Below are 20,140 nucleotides of genomic sequence, written 5' to 3'. Positions count from 1 at the left end.
ATTAATATTTTGTAAGAAAATATATTTGATGCAATTTTGAAAAATTGAAGAGTGTGTTTCTTTTAAAGAATTGGAAAAAATTTTATTTTAAATTTTATATTAAAATAATGTATAATAGCGATATTTTTCGAGAACAGAGAGTTTAAATAGTAAAAATACCAAAATCCAAATTTGATGGTGTTTAAAAAGGGATAAATTTGCAAGTTAAAATTAAGGAAAGTTCGATTAGTGATGGAAAATATAAAATTTCGTTCTCGACGCTGTGCACGGAAACGACAATTCCGATGAAGAACGTGGATCAATCCAACCCCAGAATCTGTTCTCAAATCATTGCTATGTGATGTGAGGAAATTTTGGAAGAATTCCATTCAAAAATTGCTAAGTTCAGCCACGTTGATGTCCCTTCGCACCCCCAAAAGGTCGTTTTACTCTGCAGAGAAATAAGGCAAGGGTGTAATCATCGCATCACTTCCATCTTTGTTGGAATCGGCGCAGAGAGGAAGGAATCGTTGATCGAATGGGCAATTCCGAATCATCTTCCAACGATCCACGCTTTGTTTCTGCTTCTAGGTTTTCCTCAATCTCCTGACGCTTCAAAACAATGGCGGTTTTATAGATGCTGCTAATCGATTGTTTGTTTCGAGTGCAGAGCATTTGCGCACACCGAATTGGAAGATTTGAAATCGCTGCACAAATCGCTCGCCGCACAGTCGAACAGCAACGGGAAATACGTATCGCCTGCTGTTTTCAAGGTATCCTCTCTTCAGAGAAAAAGCTCTTTCTCGGTCATTACGTACGTGCAATTTGTGTTCTATCTCATCAATTCGAGCTTTGTGTACGTAGAGATACATCGGAATTAGCGGTCCGTTGGGAGATAGGGTTTTCGATTTGGTAACGCAGAAGCGCAAGGATGAAAGGCTTACCTACGAAGATCTGGTTATTGCGAAGGTGAGTTTCAGGCGGTTTTCCTCCCGATCACGAATTACAGTTTCGCGATTCCGATTTTCCATTTGAATCTCAGGGAACCTACGAGAAAGGAACTAAACAGGAAATCGAAGAATTCATATACGAATTGTTAGATGTGTCGGGCGACGGCATTGTGAAGAGGTGAAATCAGGAATTCGATGTGTTGTAGATTGACTTCCAGAGTGATTTCTTTTGTGAAACATTCAATTCTTCTTCTGCGCAGGTCTGACCTCGAAACTGTGGTAGCTTCCATGCTTGATAACCTATTTCATCGTCAAAACTCTGATCCTAAGTCAGGATCGGATCGAGAAATCGTTGAGGTTTTCATCAATGCTGCTGCAGATTCTGGTAATGATAGCAGCTTCACTTTTGATGATTTCCAGAAATGGTGCGCCCTTCTTCCAGCAGCCAGGAAATATCTTGGTAGCCTGTTGGAGCCCTCTGATCCAGGTCTCTGTTTAACTCTCTCTCTCTCTCTCTATATATATATATGTATGTATGTATATATAAGTTCGTGTCTGTGGTGATGATCAATGAACTACTGGACTGATATTTTAGCTACATATATAGGTTTGATAATCTCTGTGTGACCTGAGGCTTAAGAATGTTGTTCGATTCCAAGGTTGTCAATGTTCGCTATTTTTGTCAAGTTTTCGATTCGTAGAACAGAACTCGTTCGGGGGAATTGTATAAACTGATTACTTGGGCCGTAGATATGTTTTGGAATTTTGAAGAATTTTGGGAATGGTCAAAAGTTTATGCTTGCTCAATACAAGATTTGAATTGTTGATGTATTAGGTTCTCAAATGCCTCAGCTGAAACTCCCGGACAACATCGATCCGGGCCACATTTTGTTGCGAAAGGAATTCGCTTGGCACATCGGGGGAGCGCTTTCTCCGAGCGAGCTGTCTGAATGGAAACTTCTATATCACAGTGGCATCCATGGCCTAAGTTTCAACACTTTCTTGGGCAATATTCAGTAAGTAATCAATCGACTAACTCGAAAACATTCTCACATTCATAGGCAATAGATATAAATAGACAGAACGTTACATCTGAATCACTTATAGTTTGATTTAAAATGTTTCGTAACTTTAATTGAATTATTCACATATTTCATCCTTACATTATTTGAATAGCAGTTTAATTTAAATGTTTTGTAAATTAAATTGAATTATTCACAATTCATCTTTACCTTATTTGAATAGCAGTTTAATTTAAATGTTTTGTAAATTAAATTGAATTATTCACAATTCATCTTTACCTTATTTGAATAGCAGTTTAATTTAAATGTTTCGTAAATTTAATTGAATTATTCATAACTCATCTTTACATTATTTGAATAGCGTAGAAGATTCTTATATGTGTAAAATCATGTCAAATTAGGGGGTTATGTAAGTACGTTTTGCTAACACGAATGTGAGTTATGCAATAAAACCATACAAAATGTTTTATTTATTTATGTTAGAATAAAAGATATGCCGACAACACATATTTTCAAATAACATAGCTTTGGAAATATGGGCTGTCAATTTATATTTGTAAATGTGTTGTACAAATATATTTCTTGAGCTGAAAATCAATGATTGGTAATATGCAATATGTAGGACTATATTACGTGCTACATTTGTAAGTTTGTATTATCTGAACATAAATTATACGTTATTGTGCTGTTAGTACTGGGGTAAATTATATATTTTATGAAATTTTATAGTTTCAAAAGCTGAAAATTTGTACGAAACACTTGAATTAAACTGCAGAAACGGCGGGTCGACAATTCTGATCATCAAAGACAAAGAAGGTTACATCTACGGAGGCTACGCCTCTCAGCCATGGGAACGGCACGCAGATTTCTATGGCGACATGAGGTCCTTCGTCTTCCAACTCTACCCAAAAGCATCGCTATTCCGCCCCACCGGAGCAAACCACAATCTACAGTGGGTGAGTACTCGAAAAAGATTAACACCTATATAATTTTGTTTTCCGCAAATCAGAAATGCCTAGAATTGATGAACACGAAAAAAAAAAAAAAAATAAAATAAAATAACTCTTTCGTAGTGTGCTGTAAATTTCAGTTCGGATAGCATTCCCAACGGGATCGGGTTTGGAGGGCGGGCGCATCATTTTGGTGTGTTCCTTTCGGCAAATTTCGACCGGGGGCATACATTCTCGTGCACGACTTTTGGCAGCCCGTGCCTGTCGAGCGAGAACCGGATATTGCCCGAGGTGATTGAATGTTGGGGCGTGATGCCGACGGGGGATGAGGGGGGAAGGGGGGAGGGTGTGAAGGGTACAGTTCTGGAGAGGTTCAAGGAAGATCGGCATATGCTTAATATGGTTGGGATAGCTAATGCCAGTAATTGATCAGTGAGTATGTTACTCTATTTTGGCTTTGGATTTGCATTCAAATAGGCGTGGTAATTTAACTCATATATATATATATATATATATTTGTTTTGATGACGTAGGAATTTGCAGTTGCTGTCCGTCCGAAAGTGCGAACTGGGTAAATTTCCGGTCGAATTTAATACATTGCAAACTTGGTCCGACGAGGCAAGTAACACTTAGCTATTATATTTTGTGAAATGTTAAAAGAGTAAATATTGTGTTTTGTTTGTTGGCTTGCTCTTTGTTAATTTTGAACTCTCATTTAATTTTTTAAAACTATATACTCTTCCCCGTCAAATTTATAAATTACAGAGAAAATAAATATAAATATAGTTGACGAAAGAAGTAGTAGTATTTACTATTTCCTGTGATTTGTATATTTATATATAATGTTAATCAAAGATTGATGTACTTTTTGCTAAAGTTATTTGTATGTATGTACTATATTATATAAACCTAATTTATATGATTTCTGACTTTCGGTAATAATTACGTTGTCGAAATAGAAAAATCAGATTTTTTAAATCAACATTCATAATGACTCCCTCTGTCGTGTAAAATTGTGCTCATTTGATCGGACACGAAAATTAATAAAAGTGAGTAATAATAATTACTTTTTTTATAGTAAAAAAATATACAAAAATATAATAAGTTTTTTACTTAAAAATAACCGAGAATAATTTTCGATGATAATAAAAAAAAAAGTTGAGGTTTGAACGACGGAGGAGGTAATATACAAGCAACAATAAATATAGTCTATCATGGTTAACTTTGTATTTTTTCATTGAGGTTTGACTATTTATTTTGTATTTATTTGTTATTTGACTTTCTATTCTGGTTGATTTTTTATAATATAGTCTATTTTTATAGCGTGATGTCTGTTAAGTTTATACACCTTCCGTCCTCTATTTTTTTTTTTTTTTTTTTTTTTTGTTTGATGACTTATTTTTATTTTTAATAAATATAATAATTTTAAATATATTTAATAAATATAAATTAATTTAACTAAATTCTAAATTTATTACATAAAATTCATTCATTTTTTTTTTATTTTTATCTTTTTAAAATTATTTTGCATTAATTATAGATAAATAAATATATAGTTTTATTTATTTGAATTATATAAAATTATATTCTTTTATAAAACGATATTCATTATATAGTATATTTTATCAAGATTTAGAGTTAAATTTAAATATTTATTTTAATTTTTTTAATTATATATATTATTTTTTTCAATATCCAAATATTTGCTCAAATGTTCGATCATAAATTTTAATAAAAATAAATAATAATTGTTATATTTTTTGTCTTTTATAGTAAAAAAATACAAAAAAAAAAAACAAAAATATTTTCTTATGATGACAAAAAAAAAAAAAAAAGATTTGGGTGATGGAGAGAATAATTATTATTTTTAAAATACCAACTATTTTTTTATAAAAAAAATAATATTATAACTACTATAATTAATTTATTAAATCATAATAATTACTTTAAATACAATCTCTATATAAAATATTCATTGGCGTCATAATTTAGTATTATTGTTTGATAATAATTATATATACACATTATTTTTTTTATTCCACTTAAAATGTTAATTATATTATTTTTTCATTCCACTTAAATTTGTTCAAAACAACAGAAAAATAATAATAATAATAATAATAATAATAATCTTGGATTCAATAGTATAAAGAGTAAAATATGTGATGGTAGTTTATTAGAGTTTTGAAATTTTTTATTTAAATTTTAATTTACATGATATTTTATTAAAAAATAATAATATCTTTTTATTAGAAATGGAGTGAAAAGTTAAAATAATAATAATAATAATAGTAACCAAACCACCTATCGAAACCATTAGATAAAATTTAAGGCTAATTAAATTAATTATTACCATACACAATATTAATCACTAACAACTCGTGAAATTAATTATAATTATATTATTCAACTGCAATTATGGTCACAATTATCAACTAGCTACCTATTTTATCATAATTACCTAATTTAATCTAAAATATTATCCACACATTACTATTTAAATCATTGGCAATCATAAAATTATATACTCTTTCTTTATGTCCCAAACAATAATTTTATTTTGTTATTTTTATTATTTTAAAACAATAGTCTAATTTTTCATCTTTTTACAAAATTATCTACCATTTTTACAATAATTACACAAGAGAGACATTTTAATATTTTAGAAACACTTTTACACCTATATCAATATAATACTAATATTTTTTAATTCTCATACCCATCTCAAATGTCCTTTATATTTTGGAACGAGAAAATATATACTATTTAATATCTTCTCCTCTGACTTATAAAATCTACACTTCTATTTACTTTCCTCTCGTCTCCAATTGTCTGCGTATTGATTTTTGACTATTAATTATTATATCAAAATACAATACAAATTAAAAAAAAAATTAAAAAATACTACAATTACAATTAGTGTCTTATAATATTAATAAAAAGACATTTCTAAAAAAAAATTATATAAATATAAAGAATTTTTTTTTAATGTTAAATACAATAATAAATGTGACAGAGAGAGTATCTTATAGAACTATTTTATAATTTAAATGCAAATAAACATATAATTTTTTTATTTTGGAAAAATTAACATCAAATTTTATTTTCCTATTAAAGAAAAATAATAAAAACATTAATATCAATATGCCTGAAAATCAGTCTTCCTAAAAATTATTTTCAGGACAGAATCACAGTCATATATATCAATATCAATATCAATATTAATTAATTAATTAATGACTACACAATCAATCATATCTATCATCTAAATTAAACCTCGTATACTATTACTCTTACCCAACAAACACCACCCTTTTCTCATCATACTTTGATCCTACATCCCCAACCCCAACCCCACCCCCACAAAAATTGCCTCCATGCAACAAAACCTCCAATTCCTATCCCACCATCCACCACCCCCACCAATCAACCAATTCCTCTGCATCGTCGCCCTCACACTCACCATCACCATTGTTTGCTACACCATCAATCAGACCCCATTCCACCTCTACCCACCCTCTGTTCTCACTTTCAATACTTTCCTATCCAAAAACAAATGCGATTATAGCTATGGTAATTGGGTTTGGGATGAGAGATTACCTGGACTTAGATACACAGAGACCTGCCCTTTCTTGGATCCCGGATTCCGGTGCCGACACAATGGACGAACTGATTTCGATTTCCACAAATGGAGATGGCAGCCACACTCCTGTAATCTTCCCAGGTATCATCAAAATCAATCTATATATATATATATATATATAATCTTGTGATCAATGAGGTGATACAGGGTGCAACCTTATTTACCTTTTGCTTTTATATTCGAATATTAATTATTATATTAAAACTTAATTCAAGGAAAAATGACAATATAAATGTATGTGTTCAAAACATAGAATTAAAAAAATTGAAGGTTAATAATGATATTACATGGAATCATGAAAGCATTCAATTTGACAGATTTAGAGAACACTGCAAAACATAAAAAACAATGTAATTAAATTGATGCTAAACTTGTAAAAACAAAAATACTCAGATCTACGTGTGAGTGAAGCCAAACAATCAAAAGTTTTCGATATATTGTTATAACAACTAACAAAGCATCAGGCAGTTCTAGTTGATTATTCGAGCAAAAACAAATCTATTATTTTGCAAAATTATATCCCAATAATCAAACCTTTGAGTTACTGGTTTTTTATCTATTTAAGGGCTTAGCTACCAAAGCAGCAGATCAATACACTGAGAAGAAAATTAAGAGTTAGCCATCACATATTCGAAAACATAGAAGCCTGAGGTTTGCTAAAATCGTTTATCGAAGATCATCTTGCACAACAAAATTGAAGAAATCAGTACACGAATCTTTATGAACATGTCACTATAGTGGGTTGTGTTAGTGTTAATTAGTCGTCAGTCTAGCCTTTGTCTAAATCCAATTGCTTCGAGAGAGACAGACACAGTTGTAATTGGTTAGAAACAAATGTAATTCTTGTACGTGATTAACAATTTATAGTGGCATCCGATTCCTATACTAGCTCAACTAATGTTCAATCCCTAAAATTCTAGCATATCCAAGATTTTACCATGATGAATCAAAAACATCTTACGTTGTTATAAATGTATGTCCTCATAAATTCCTACAGATTTGATGCAAAAGACTTTCTCCGGCGTAGTCGAGACAGGAGAATAGTTTTTGCAGGGGACTCCATAGCCAGAAACCAGTGGGAGTCCCTTATCTGCATGCTGGCGCAAGGGGTTGTTAATCAATCGACTATCTATGAAGAGAATGGTAACCCTATAACAAAGCACAAGGGTTTCCTCTCCATCAAGTTTCGACACTACAATGTATCAGTACAGTATTACAGGGTGCCGTACCTGGTGGCTGTCGACCGGCCCCCTCCCAATGCCCCCAAGGAGGTCAAGGGGGTCATTAGAGTCGATAAGCTCCATTGGTTTTCGACCAAATGGGTTGGAGCCGATGTTCTTGTCTTTAGCGCTGGACATTGGTGGAATCAAGACAAGACTATCAAATCGTATGTATCTTACAAAGTTATCGTATATATATATATGTATATATCTGTAGTAACCATAATGCTTTTGTCTATCAGGGGACACTTTTTTCAGGAAAGGGAGCATGTAAACATGACTATGGATGTTCGGGACGCTTTTAAAAAATCTCTAAAGACATTGAAAGCTTGGGTAGCACAAAATTTACAGCCTGGAAAAGCTTATGTATTCCTTCGTAGCTACTCACCAGTGCATTTCAGGCAAGTCATTACATATAGATCCTGTTGTTTTATAGTATCTAATTAGCTACAACATTGTTAACTACGAAATATTTTCGTAGTTAAAATATGTTATTTAGCAACCAAAGTTAATTTTATCACTAAAAATAAATTATGTACTACAAAATTAATTTTTCGCCAATTTTTTTTTGCTACAAAATCATAATTAAAATCATTTGGCTAAAAAAACTCGTTTGTTACGAATTATAATTTTATAGCAAAAAAGAACTTTAGCTACGAAATCATATATATTTTCGTAGCTATATCTTTTTTCTCATCTTTCACTGCAAAAAAACTTATTTTTTTGTTACGAAAGTTATATTTGTCGCCAAATACCTATACTGACGCGGTATAGGTGACAAAATGAGTTTCGTCCCAAAAATATTTTTGCTATGAATTATTACCTTTTGCTGCAAATTTTTTTTGTAACTAAATTTCAACTTTTTTGTTGTACGTATTGTTCAAAGTACTTATCTATAACTAAATGGAGGGATTAAACATGGCTATCTTGAACTACAGGAATGGAACATGGGACAAAGGTGGGTATTGCAATGAAAGTAAAGCACCAGAAATGGACAACTCAAAGCTGGAGCAAGAGCCACCGAATAATATGTTCATGTACGATGCAGTAACCGAAATGAAGAGTGCATTCAGCACAGTGAAATTTCTAAACATTACGTACCTGACTGAGTTTAGAAGAGACGGGCATCCTTCAATGCACCGTGAACCGGGTACTCCAGCCCATGCCCCACAGGACTGCAGCCATTGGTGTCTTCCGGGAGTGCCAGACACCTGGAATGAATTTCTATACGCTGAGTTGCTGAAAATGGGATATAGAATGAGGACATGGTAAAGATGTCACTTATCTGCATAGCACTGGAGGGTTGGGAGTTTTCAACTTGCTTCTGTATGAGGCTTTGCTGGCTTCCCTTTGCTGCATTTCTAGTGCTTCATGAGATTCAATACCTGGGGTCGACTGTTATGCATGCCCCGTTTTAAGAACTAAGACGATAAAGAAGAACAATCGACAACAGTAACTTGCAAGATGTAGATATTAAGCATCTCGAGTAAAATTGAATTTTTTGGTAAAGAAAACAGAGCCTGCTCAATGTTTATGCAAAACCAAATGTGAGTGTATGGTGGATTTTAGCCTTGAGTGTTCTTTTGAATTGAGCAAACTGATTTTGCTCTTCTTACAAATATCTGAAATTCAGAAATATTTTTCATTTCAAAATTTATGTGTTCGACTACTTCGTATCTATGATAACATGTATAATCTGCACTTGATATAGAATTAAGGATAAATTTTTTTTTTTAAGTCCGGTATCTAGGACTTTAAATGAACATATCTGAAAATAGTCTCGTAATTAGAAAAATTTCACTAGAATAGTCCTTCGGTGTCGGATTTGCTACGTTGGTCCGCGGTTGCTGATGCTGCTGACATGTATCGCCACGTCAGTGATATGTCGAAGGACCATTTTAGTGAAAGATTTTATATGAAGAGTTTATTTTCAGACAATGTTTATTTAAAGTCCCGGTCAAAGATATACGAGACAATATACCAAGATATTTTATAAAATAAAAAACTTTCATGTATAGCTGATGTGGCATCTAAGTAGTACTGATATGTCAATTGTGTTAGCGTCACGTCAGCAACAGCGGATCAGCATGGCGAATCCAGTATCGGAAGATCACTTTAACGAAAAAAAAATTTACTTGCTGAAATATCTTTTGATAAAGTTCATTTAAAAAATAAAGTTCGGGACTAAAAAAAACGGTTCACCCTATCATCAAATATTCAGTAGTACTTCCACTTGTCCTGCAAATCCTCATTTAGAACTGAATCAATTATACGCAGCAAGTCGAGTTCAAACTACAAGATACTTGAAAACTATTTAAGTAAATATAGTTTGATTGGCACGAAAAGTGGATAAGTTTTTATCATCTTTGTAACATACTTCTATGTTCTATAATAATCAAAATCTATTCTAGTTAGGATCAATAAAGCCTCAAAGCTTCATTAACAAGCCTACTCTCAAAACTTCCATTATGGTGCCGGCAGAGTAACATCAAGTGCCAAAAGTTCAATGGATTGTAACTACGAATCAAATTCATCACCACCAATTTGATTAGACTGAATACCTAAAAGAAGATATTATAATAAAAATGATCCAGTAGGGTCTTCATCAATCCTTATCAAGCTAAATTGTGATTATGATTTTATGTAAATGCTTTTACTTCTTCCATACTACTTCAACTTAAATAACTTTCCCATGCTTTCAAAGTTTAAAAGATTCTCTAACTAAGGGCTAATGATTTGGGTATACAGTCTACCCCTCTTTGTTTCCTAAGCTTATCTGATGATCAACGCTGACAATGACTCTTTGCATTTTCTAATTTCAAGATTGGACCAAGAACAGCGACCCTTCTCCTAAACCTAAACCTAAACAATTGATTTTGTCATTACATTGAAATCAATCACAAGTCCAGCACGCTTACATCGCATTTATTAAATTAATCTGAGCCTAAACAAAAATCAATTCAAACGTATCAGACACGAAGTGTTTTAATTCATTTCCAGATTATGCATATCGAAAATTAATCTGGATGTTGACTCCTATAATAATTCACAACTTTCGGCACATATATAGATATATATATATATATCAATCGGAAAGCTGAAGGTAAAAGTATTAAGAGTGTCTAACCTCAGAGAAAATGTGTCCACCGGAAATGGATTCTTCACCGGCGGCGGGATTCGCCGCCTTGCATCCGGACATCCTTGAGTCTCACATCTTTACTCATTTGGACGGGCCGGCGCTCGCCGCCGCCGCCTGCTGCTCCACCGCTCTCCGCCGCAGTGCCTCCCTGCAGCACCTCTGGTCCAGCCTCTGCAACTCAACTTGGCCGTCGACTGCCTCTCCACACCTCAGCAAAGTCATCGCAAAGTTCCCGAACGGCGGTCCCCGGGGGTTCTTCTCACAAGCGTATCCTCTCTTACCGGAGCTTTGCTCCGGCGACTCATCCTCGGCCGGTCTGTCGCCGGAATTTCTCTCAGCCGTCGATATCCACCACCAGGGGAAACTAATATTCACCACATTGCAGGTAACCAAAACTGATACCGACTGGTTCCGCTCCTCGCCCTTCCGAATCGACCTTCTGGAGCACAAGGACACCGTCGCCGTCCCAATCAAGCATCCTGAGAGACAAATTAAAGCTCTAGAAGGATTAACACTAACCTGGATATTAATCGACACACTCCGATACCGAGCAGCAAATCTGTCGTCCATCCATCCTGTAACGGTGCAGTACCACTGGTTCACCGGAGAAATCCAGGCGCGATTCGCCTCCATCGTCACCGCCGGGCAAGGTCACGTGCAGTGCGGGATAGTGGTCACGTGCGCCAGCTCCTCCGGCGACCAAATGCAGGTGAAGGAAGTGAGATTGGAAATAGAGGACATCGACGGAAAACACCTGACCGGAAATGAGAGTCTGGCCGTCCTCGAGCAAGCGCTGACGGCGGAGAAGGGGAAAGTGAAAACTCCGGCGGAGGAAGCGCGGCGGAGGTACAGAGAATTCGAGGAAATGAGGAGAGGGAGAAGAGAGAAGATGCAGAGAAGAGAAGGAGCTCTAGACACGATCTGCGCAGTGTTTGGAGTGTTGATATTCGCTGCTTTTCTCGTGTTGATTTGTATGTGAATCAAAAAGAGAGGAGAAACAAATTGTATTCGCCATTGAATTGCAAAGTTTCGGTACAGATCTGAACCAAATCCGACGATCTTAACAGAAGTTTTCTACGGACATAAGAATGATGATGAAAAACACAGAAGCAGAATCGACAACTTGAACTGTAAAACAAATGAAGACCAGAATCACCCAAACACGAACCAATATATATATAATAAAAAAAAAAAAAACTGCTAATGTTTCTTCAAAGCGAAGGCGGAAATGAGGACGAGGCAAATGAGGAGCGCCACCGCGATGAAGGATCCGATCACAGCGCCGCTGACAGTCTGGCAGAAATCGGTGTACTGTTGGCATATGGCCAGCCAATTCGTGGCGGAGTTACCATTGTGTGCGAGGTATACTATCGCCGTCGCCGCCGCTGCGGCGGAGGTAGCTCCCGTCAGTATCAGCTGCAGCAGTTTTAAACAAAATTAGCAAAAAATGAAAACACCACCAGTCTCGCAACAAACGAAATTGCAATGTAGAAGTAAATTACAATGTCGCCGAAAACGAGGAAGAGCCTCGGTCCAGCAGCAGCAGGTTTCGCAATGCAGAAGATGGAGAACGGTACAGAGAGCGCAAGGTAGCCAGTAACAATAGCGAAGGCTATAACAAAGAATCTGTACAGTACAAAAACCAGTTAGTTCAAAACCATGGCAGAATGTTCCAGAAGTTTCCAGGCGGGAGAGGGAGAGGGAGAGGCACTCACGAAAAGGCCGACATGTCGTCGTAGCTCGCTTCAAACTGGAAGAACGGCGTGAAAAATGGGAGAGTTTCGTCGGCAGTTCCCATGGCGATCGTCGCCCCCAAAGCAGCAGCTGCAGCGCAGATACGGACGATAAGGTCGAACACAGCAACTCCTCGTTTGCGTCCGGTGGCGGCGGCAGCAGCGCGGGAATACGCTCCGCCGAGAAGGGGCGCTTTCCCCTTCTGCTCTCGCCTCGACTCCGCAACTTCAATGGTGGTCGCTTCGCCTTTCTCCATGTTCCTGCACTTCAAATGCAAGAGGAGGAAACAAGAATTTGCTTGAGATTGGGAAAGAGCTGGAATTGAGATTGGGAATGTGTTCTTGAAAAGGGGCAGCAAGGTAAGTATATATATATATAGTGATGTATGAAGTCTGTAAGAAGAGTTTGAACAAATATTAAATTGGGACAAAGATAATGGAGCAAGAGGGGTTGTTAGAACAGAATTAGAACTGGACATTTTGTTGGGGTAGATAGATGGGTTGACATTATAATACAAACTAAAATATTGAAGAAATTAATGAACAATGAGATTAAAATACAGGGAAATGGTCATGTTTGTGGAGCTGGTTTTTTTTCCTAAGATGGAAATATGTTTTGTAGTCAAACAGAAGAGTATTGAAACTATTTAAACTTTAAAAAGAATTGCATGGGAGAAACAAAGGGGATTAAATTAGTCAGCATTATTAGTCAACTAACAGCAAGAATCTTTCCCTAATCCACTTCAGGGTATGTAATGACACGGGACGGGATCCTCAGCCCCCTCTTCCCCGCCCCATCACACAAAGTGATATATATGCACTCTGTATATCTATATTTATGTATCACATATATATATATGCATACTATGTATATATACATGATGTGTATTAGAGGGGGCCGGAGGGGCTGAGCAGTCGGGGGGCGAGGTGATCCCGTGCCGTAATGATACTATTGTAACGGATTAGGATTTAATGATCGAAAAACAAACAAACATAAATAAAACACAGATTTACGTGGTTCATCAACAACATGTTGACTACGTCCACGGGTAGAAACGAAAAATAGATTTATTAAAGGCGGCAAGGTTACAAATTACATATCAAGACCCCCGTAAAAACTAAGTAAAGCGGCAAACTAGATTCAATCTATATTAATAAATACTGTAATGTAATCATAGGAACTCTCTAAAGTCTAATGAAGGGATATAATTGTAAGAGGAATATATAGAAAGGTACGGTGAAGAAGGATTTTGGTCATTATTTTCGAATATAAGATATAAAGGTAATTGGGTTAGTTGGATATCTGTTGCGAAAATTTACCGTTATTTGTGATGGTGTTGGGAAAATAATCTCCAGCCACGCTGGGCGAGTGCTTTGATCACTTTGTCTGCAGCCATCTTGGCGTCGCACAATGGAGAATAGTGCCATATTTCCGAAATCTGGTCAAGAAAATTACAAATTACAATAGCTTACACAACAACAAAAAATACAGATACATTCTTATAATTGACATATGAGGTTTTGGATAGTTCAATAAATATGAACTGTAAGAAGGTTTTGATATGTTAACTGCTACTTTTACTTCACTGGGTATAACTTGCCTTTTCTTCGCCAGTGAATGGTCGGATAGCTCCTCTGTTGTACAAGGATCTTAGAAAATATGCAAACTTCGAAGTGCAACGCTCAGCCCCAATTACGTAAACAGGCTTCCTGAAGTTCGGAGAATTAGACAAAGAAGGGAAATATGTTCATTTTGTGGGAATAAAATGTTGCAAGATACCCTGTGCTGCAAGCCTCACTCAGCATACTCACTGAATCAGCAGTGACAACAAAAGCATTTGCCCAAGCTAAATGTCCCAGGTGTGGATTTGGATCTGAACCCATAAAGATTCAACTCGATGTTACTCATTGATCAGGAAATTAGAAAGCCAAAAAAATTTGGGAATAAGTAGTGTTGGGATAAGCCAGGCAGGAAAATAATCGGTATTCATTTGTCTAAGCGTCATTCTTATTAGCATGTCCTATTTAGTAATGCATCGCGGCTTGCTTTGTCATACATTTTTTTAAACATAGTTCCACAGCTATTGAGTAAAACATATTTACAAAAGAACAACATAAGGAAGTAAACAAATTCCTTGAATGGTAAAATCCACTATTCATCTCATTTTTTTCCCCCAAAAAACATTAAATTAAACACCTATTTTTTATTTTTTATATTATACTAAAAATCAATTTTACATTCAAAACATCACATCAACACCTATTTATATCACATCATACAACTACTCAAATTCACAATTTTTACTATTCAAATCCCAACTCAAAATCCAAACCCCAAAACAAACACACCCGTAAACATGAAATTCAACGAATGATTGAATAGTACCTTCACCATTCCAAATGTAGACTTTGGGATGACAAGAGAGTTCCTTTAGAATAATGTCTGCTACCTGTACAATGAAGAATGGATGAACATTGATTTACCTTGGTTGAAAAAACATAAACATTTATGTGTGTGTGTGTGTGAAAAGAAATCACGCGCACACTCTTGGGGGTTCGACGAGAAAATGATATTCTGAGTGTCCCACATGTCGGAAGAACAGCCTTTAATGAGGCTGTCAGCTGCATGGCAAGATCTTCACCATATCTGCAACGCCCTTCGGAGGGCAGGTATTAAAGCAAGTTAACAACAATGCAGCATTAAGGCTTAATTATTAACATGCCGACAAATTTCATCATGCATATATTGTATACTTGCTCATTATAACATCCAAGAATCGAATAAACAGTAAGGAAATTATTTCTGGGTGCAGACTGTTTTGAATGAAACAAAACAATGTAAAAAACGTAGACAGAGATGGGAGTATAGTGAAATGCTGTAATAATAAAATGAATAACCTACTTGTAGGTCCTCCTATGGAGACAACAAGTAAAGGTTTAGGCAACAGGGCCAGCACATCATGCCAAGCAGAAGCTGCATTTTTCAAAGCAACAGAATCGGCCATGTGAAGCGCACCCACGGTAAGAACCTAAGAAGAAAAATGTCAAACCTGACAATTGAATATGCAGATAACAGATAATAAATGCACTTATCAGTCACATAAGAGCATACCACGTGTTTATCAGGAGGGTTTCGAGGTGCTACCCATCTTAGAAGAAATGGAATTTGCTCCTGTGCCTCTGGTGTCAAGGGGTAATAATCATGCTGAGGTGTTATCACCATATCAAACCTGCGTAGACGAGACCGTGGATGTTGTATCTGGAAAAAAGATATAAAGTTATAGATGCCAGAAGGGTGAATGTGTATGCCTTTTAAACGGTATTTATCCTAGTTCTATTCAAATGTACAAACCCATAAGTATATATCTTAAATCTCACTTTTTAAAATGTTGAACTCCCCTATTGTAGACAAGAACCATAACATATTGCAGTATCTCTTTCACACCTTTCGCTTCTTAAACTAACAAACCCGAACAAGCATTGTGATTGCTGTGCAATAGGTTTAGCTAAAAGAGAAAACTGAAACTAGAACGATCTCAGTGTTGGATGCAAAATGAAGAGAGATGGAAACAATAGAAGTTATGGATATATAGGAATTGACCATACTGTTTACAAGCAAATTTTAACAATGTTAGTGTTGCAATTATTTTTCTGTCTATTTTTTCTCATACTGCATTCGGCTAAATATCATTGCACATTGTGTTTTAAGAACTTGTATTTGCTCTTATTCTTTAGATAAAACCAAATTTGCAACTATTACAATTGGTCAATCAATAGTACACATTGTTGCAGTTCCCTAGCGCATAGAATGCAAGAAGTACAAATCTTTGGCACCATGTCATACCTGAACAAGGAAAACATTTTCTGGAACTAACGATTTTATAGAAGTTGCAACAGAAATGGTATCACGACCAGAAGCAACCAGCAATATGGGGCCATCCCTATGTTTAAAAAGAAAAACAGAGCATGGAACAGCCAGAAAATTTATTCCCTCAATTTAGATAAGTTGAATTATATATATATATATATATATAACAATTACTGTGAAATGTGAATCACTATACTGCAGCAGATGAAGGACTATGCTCGGTATCATTTTCGAGCATAATGACAATGAATCAAGCCACAAAATACAAGAGATTGTATGAGTTGAGGCTTAATTAAAGTAAAAAAGTTAAAATGCTACAAGGACAATATCTTAATATAATATAATAACAGAGACACTACACATTAGCTAAAAATGATCAAGAATACTCCAAATCAAATGCTCCACCAAAAACCAAAAACAAAATTCAAGCCAAGTGGGAAGGAAACACGCACCTTTTGAATGTCTCCTGTGCCATTTTTGCAATACAGCTTGCATTTGCTTCAAGAACATCTATGAAAGCAACATTTCCAGAACATCAAATGCTCCACCAAAACAAAATCAATATGCCATTGTAGTATTGAAAAGTCGAAAATAAGTTTAGACCACCTTTCCCATCTGCAGGAAGAGGCGCCAGTTTTGTCCGTCGGAAGAGTTGTCCGGAAGTGCACTTAACAGCACGATCTAATCCTTTATGGAAAGCGACCGGCAACCAGTGAAGACTCTCATTAATTCCCCCTCTGGGACGTCTAACACGCTGCAAGCATAGCCAGAATCAGCAGAGAAATATAGCAGCAAACTGCAAGCAAAACAGTAGCAGATCATACAATCACCAAATTATGACGATGAAGAACACACTCCCACGCGTATGTCAGAAAGGAAAAATCGATCAAGTTTCACATCAATCAACTCGAAATAGAACATATATATATATCATGTACGATTCAAAATGAGAAGGAGTTCCTTACGTATAAGGAGTAGCTATCGGAAAGACCAAGTGCTCGAACCAAGCCAATACACTGATTCTCTGCACCGGCGCAACCATTTCCGATCACAATTGCTCTTCTCACAGCTAACATCGGATCCAAGCATTAAATCCGCAGGTTAAACGATTATTCCCACCGAAATGACATTATCATTCAATTCAGGATTTCCTTCTCAAATCGAACTGCAACTGGTTCTCTTCACTTCACTTCACTTTCTTCGCCCCCAACCAACCCCACTATATACCCTTACCTAAATTTATGGGCTAACAGTCTAAGATGAATCTCGGCCCAGACCTAAAATGAGCCGTAGGATGGCCCATATATATTGTAATTTTTAAAAAATTTATATAACACCATTAAAAAATTAATGAGTACCGCATTGTCTCTACTCTCGCAGTCAGTGTTCACTGATTCAGCAGATTTTGGTAACAAACTTGTTTTCAAATTTTGTTATACAGTAAGGTCCTTTTGAGATCTTCTTCATCGGCTGGCTATGTCTAATCAATGGAAGCATGCTTCGGATGATTATCTCAGTTTCTCAGTAATCGGAGTGTTTGATTAATACGACCTGTGGATCTCTGTGGTTGAGGCTGGAGAATTTAACCAATTTTTTACAAATTCGATTTCGGTGTTGCATTTATTCTCTGTCAATGAATCGAAGTATAGGAATGCGTGAGTGAAGCACAATAGTAATATTAAAATCTTCCCACAGTGATCTGTACTTCTGAAGACCACCTGGTGCTCCGCGGTGCTGCTTCTGCAAGACAAAGTGCTCTGCACGATGTGCAGATTAATAAATGGTTTGTGCAGTTCAACAGGTAAATTTAAATATTACTATTATTCTCTATTTTGTTAAGAGTTCGATTAAACAGAAATTTGATTGCAGTTGATGTTCTTAGTTCCATGAACAATCGTAGATAGATGATTTTGGATTTAGTGTTATTGGATGGAATTAATATTTTCCAATGCTCAGATCTGAAACAGCCTCACCAGTTTCGACAACAAAAAAAAAAATCACAAATCCAAAAGTTCGAAATGACAGAAGAGACCAAAGTAGAAAATCAAACGATGAAGTCAGTGAAAATTTCTAGTCGAGAAAACCTGTGTGACGCAGCACGGCATTTCTCACCTGCCGCAGATCTCTCCCCTTGAGCGTTCTTCCGGCGCCTTCCAGCACCGAAAACGTCGTCGTCTTATCATTTCTGAACGATCCTCGTGCCACGATCTCGTGCGGCGGAAGGATCTCGTCGTCGTCGTCCAGGTCGACTTCCGCAAGCTCACCGCCGTTCCTCGGTTTTCTCGTCATCATCGGTACGTTCACCGGCGCCGATTGCTGGAACCTCCGAATCGGCATCGATTGCGAGTGCGACTGAGGCCTCGGAATCGCCGGAATGTCGCGAGTTTCCGACGCCGGTGGTGAGGAAGGGAAAGCAGACTTCTGGATTATCGCGTCAGGTTTCCGGCGACTCTCCGGCAATGCGACGAGGATGCCAAACTTATCCGGCTGGCGGAAAGCGTGGCGCGGCCGGTGTTCGACGGCGGACGAATGGTGGCGCCGCGGCTCAGAGAAGCCGTCGGTGTAGAAAACTTCGTCTTCGTTGAGCTCGTCGGCGGCGAACCCCGCCGACGACGACGAGGAGATCGCCGCATCGGACGGCGGAGAGAAGAGTCCGATGAACCTACCGGACGGCGATCGAGAGTGGCGATAACCAACGGCTGTGATTTGATCCATCAATTGCACCGTTTTGTTGGGAGCGGTATCTATAATTCGATTATTGGCAGAGACGTGTGTCACTACGAACAGTACATATGATGATACCCAGCAACAGAAAATCCGAATCTCCACACGTTGGGACACGTGGACGGCTGAGATTGCGTGTAGTTTAGTGGGCTTCAAGTTCTGAGCATCGGTTGCGGCGACTGGAGAGTTGCGCTTGCGCTGTTTCACACGGAACCTCTCACGGATAAAGTCTGGTGGTGGGGTCCACACGCTTGACAACATTATTATTATATATTTAATTTATTATTTTATTATTATTATTATTGTTACTCTTCTTGCTTTTTCCGTTGAAACTTTTTTTACTTTTCGTTGTTATCCTCAACAGCGAACGCACGCAAAATCAACAAATCAGATTTTGGTGTTTTTTTAGTTGTTATATTTGTAAATATTTTATAGATGAAAATTAGTCATTGAATTTAATTTTATTTATATTCCATTTTTTTCTTCCATTAATCATGTGAACATATTTTAGACTATTTCGCAAAATAATTAATGTAAAGGGAATGAAAATAAGACTAGTAAAATAAGAACGAAACTATAAATTAAAGCTGAAAGTAATTAAAAAAAAGTTGTAAAAATTTGAAAAAAATACAGAAAAATAATGTCTGGCGAATGAATGATGTATGGAGCTGTTCTGGCCTACTCTTGAATCTTGTTATATTTTTAAATTTTTTTAATAAAATTTTATCCTTTTTTTTTTCAAAAAACATTTTAACTATTTCTTTACTTAGAGCTGCAGAGCTGCAAATGTTCTTGCATTGTTGCTAAGTCCTTAGATTGCATCTACATTTAGTCGGCCTCTCCAACCACTCCGACCTCCTTTCAACAAATTCTCTCCCATAAACTGACCTTCCGGAAACAGATGGTGAGTTG

General features: G+C 36.3%; 6 protein-coding genes across 11 annotated transcripts; 3 read left to right on the top strand and 3 right to left on the bottom strand.

Annotated features, from left to right (window-relative positions):
- The first annotated feature begins 231 nt into the window (after positions 1-231).
- On the top strand, positions 232-3,633 carry LOC127264197 (uncharacterized). 3 transcript variants are annotated; one of them, XM_051293649.1, is made up of 9 exons: positions 232-570; positions 650-752; positions 844-948; positions 1,022-1,107; positions 1,190-1,416; positions 1,765-1,945; positions 2,727-2,907; positions 3,025-3,337; positions 3,435-3,633. In XM_051293649.1, exons 1-8 carry the CDS (start codon positions 518-520, stop codon positions 3,328-3,330), a joined length of 1,242 nt encoding a protein of 413 aa, XP_051149606.1. In that variant the 5' UTR covers positions 232-517; the 3' UTR covers positions 3,331-3,337; positions 3,435-3,633. The 3 variants fall into 3 exon arrangements, with proteins under 3 accessions (XP_051149606.1, XP_051149605.1, XP_051149608.1); XM_051293648.1 differs by having other exon boundaries at positions 233-570; positions 3,025-3,333; XM_051293651.1 differs by lacking the exon at positions 3,435-3,633 and having other exon boundaries at positions 233-570; positions 3,042-3,190.
- Positions 3,634-6,089: 2,456 nt separating this feature from the next.
- LOC127264196 (protein trichome birefringence-like 9) lies at positions 6,090-9,458 on the top strand. Of its 2 annotated transcripts, XM_051293647.1 has the most exons (4): positions 6,090-6,625; positions 7,542-7,931; positions 8,007-8,165; positions 8,703-9,458. In XM_051293647.1, the coding sequence occupies exons 1-4, from the start codon at positions 6,279-6,281 to the stop codon at positions 9,034-9,036; spliced, it is 1,230 nt and encodes a 409-aa protein (XP_051149604.1). In that variant the 5' UTR covers positions 6,090-6,278; the 3' UTR covers positions 9,037-9,458. The 2 variants fall into 2 exon arrangements, with proteins under 2 accessions (XP_051149604.1, XP_051149603.1); XM_051293646.1 differs by having other exon boundaries at positions 7,542-8,165.
- Positions 9,459-10,890: 1,432 nt separating this feature from the next.
- LOC127264208 (probable F-box protein At2g36090) lies at positions 10,891-11,929 on the top strand (the record flags this gene model as incomplete). Its single annotated transcript, XM_051293662.1, has 2 exons — positions 10,891-11,217; positions 11,289-11,929. Coding segments are annotated over 2 exons (921 nt in total), but the record flags the coding sequence as incomplete, so codon positions are not given.
- LOC127264202 (casparian strip membrane protein 1-like) lies at positions 11,891-12,893 on the bottom strand. Its single transcript, XM_051293657.1, has 3 exons — positions 12,619-12,893; positions 12,406-12,529; positions 11,891-12,319 (listed from the first exon to the last, which is right to left on the bottom strand). Exons 1-3 carry the CDS (start codon positions 12,891-12,893, stop codon positions 12,104-12,106), a joined length of 615 nt encoding a protein of 204 aa, XP_051149614.1. The 3' UTR covers positions 11,891-12,103.
- Positions 12,894-13,956: 1,063 nt separating this feature from the next.
- LOC127264198 (mitochondrial fission protein ELM1-like) lies at positions 13,957-18,030 on the bottom strand. 3 transcript variants are annotated; one of them, XM_051293653.1, is made up of 12 exons: positions 17,863-18,030; positions 17,470-17,737; positions 17,111-17,258; positions 16,957-17,014; positions 16,481-16,577; positions 15,749-15,895; positions 15,539-15,665; positions 15,181-15,293; positions 15,023-15,086; positions 14,417-14,510; positions 14,238-14,346; positions 13,959-14,075 (listed from the first exon to the last, which is right to left on the bottom strand). In XM_051293653.1, exons 2-12 carry the CDS (start codon positions 17,578-17,580, stop codon positions 13,959-13,961), a joined length of 1,185 nt encoding a protein of 394 aa, XP_051149610.1. In that variant the 5' UTR covers positions 17,581-17,737; positions 17,863-18,030. The 3 variants fall into 3 exon arrangements, 2 of the variants coding, with proteins under 2 accessions (XP_051149610.1, XP_051149609.1); XR_007841639.1 differs by having other exon boundaries at positions 13,957-14,075; positions 14,449-14,510; positions 17,470-18,030; XM_051293652.1 differs by having other exon boundaries at positions 17,470-18,030.
- A 404-nt stretch (positions 18,031-18,434) lies between these two features.
- On the bottom strand, positions 18,435-19,270 carry LOC127264201 (uncharacterized). The gene has a single exon (XM_051293656.1). The coding sequence runs from the start codon at positions 19,217-19,219 to the stop codon at positions 18,575-18,577; it is 645 nt and encodes a 214-aa protein (XP_051149613.1). The 5' UTR covers positions 19,220-19,270; the 3' UTR covers positions 18,435-18,574.
- Positions 19,271-20,140: the final 870 nt, after the last annotated feature.

The sequence above is a fragment of the Andrographis paniculata genome, unplaced genomic scaffold, assembly GCF_009805555.1.
Source record: "Andrographis paniculata isolate CXL003 unplaced genomic scaffold, ASM980555v1 Contig69END, whole genome shotgun sequence".
Taxonomy (NCBI): Eukaryota; Viridiplantae; Streptophyta; class Magnoliopsida; order Lamiales; family Acanthaceae; genus Andrographis; species Andrographis paniculata.
This window is presented reverse-complemented; position numbering and strand designations above follow the sequence as displayed.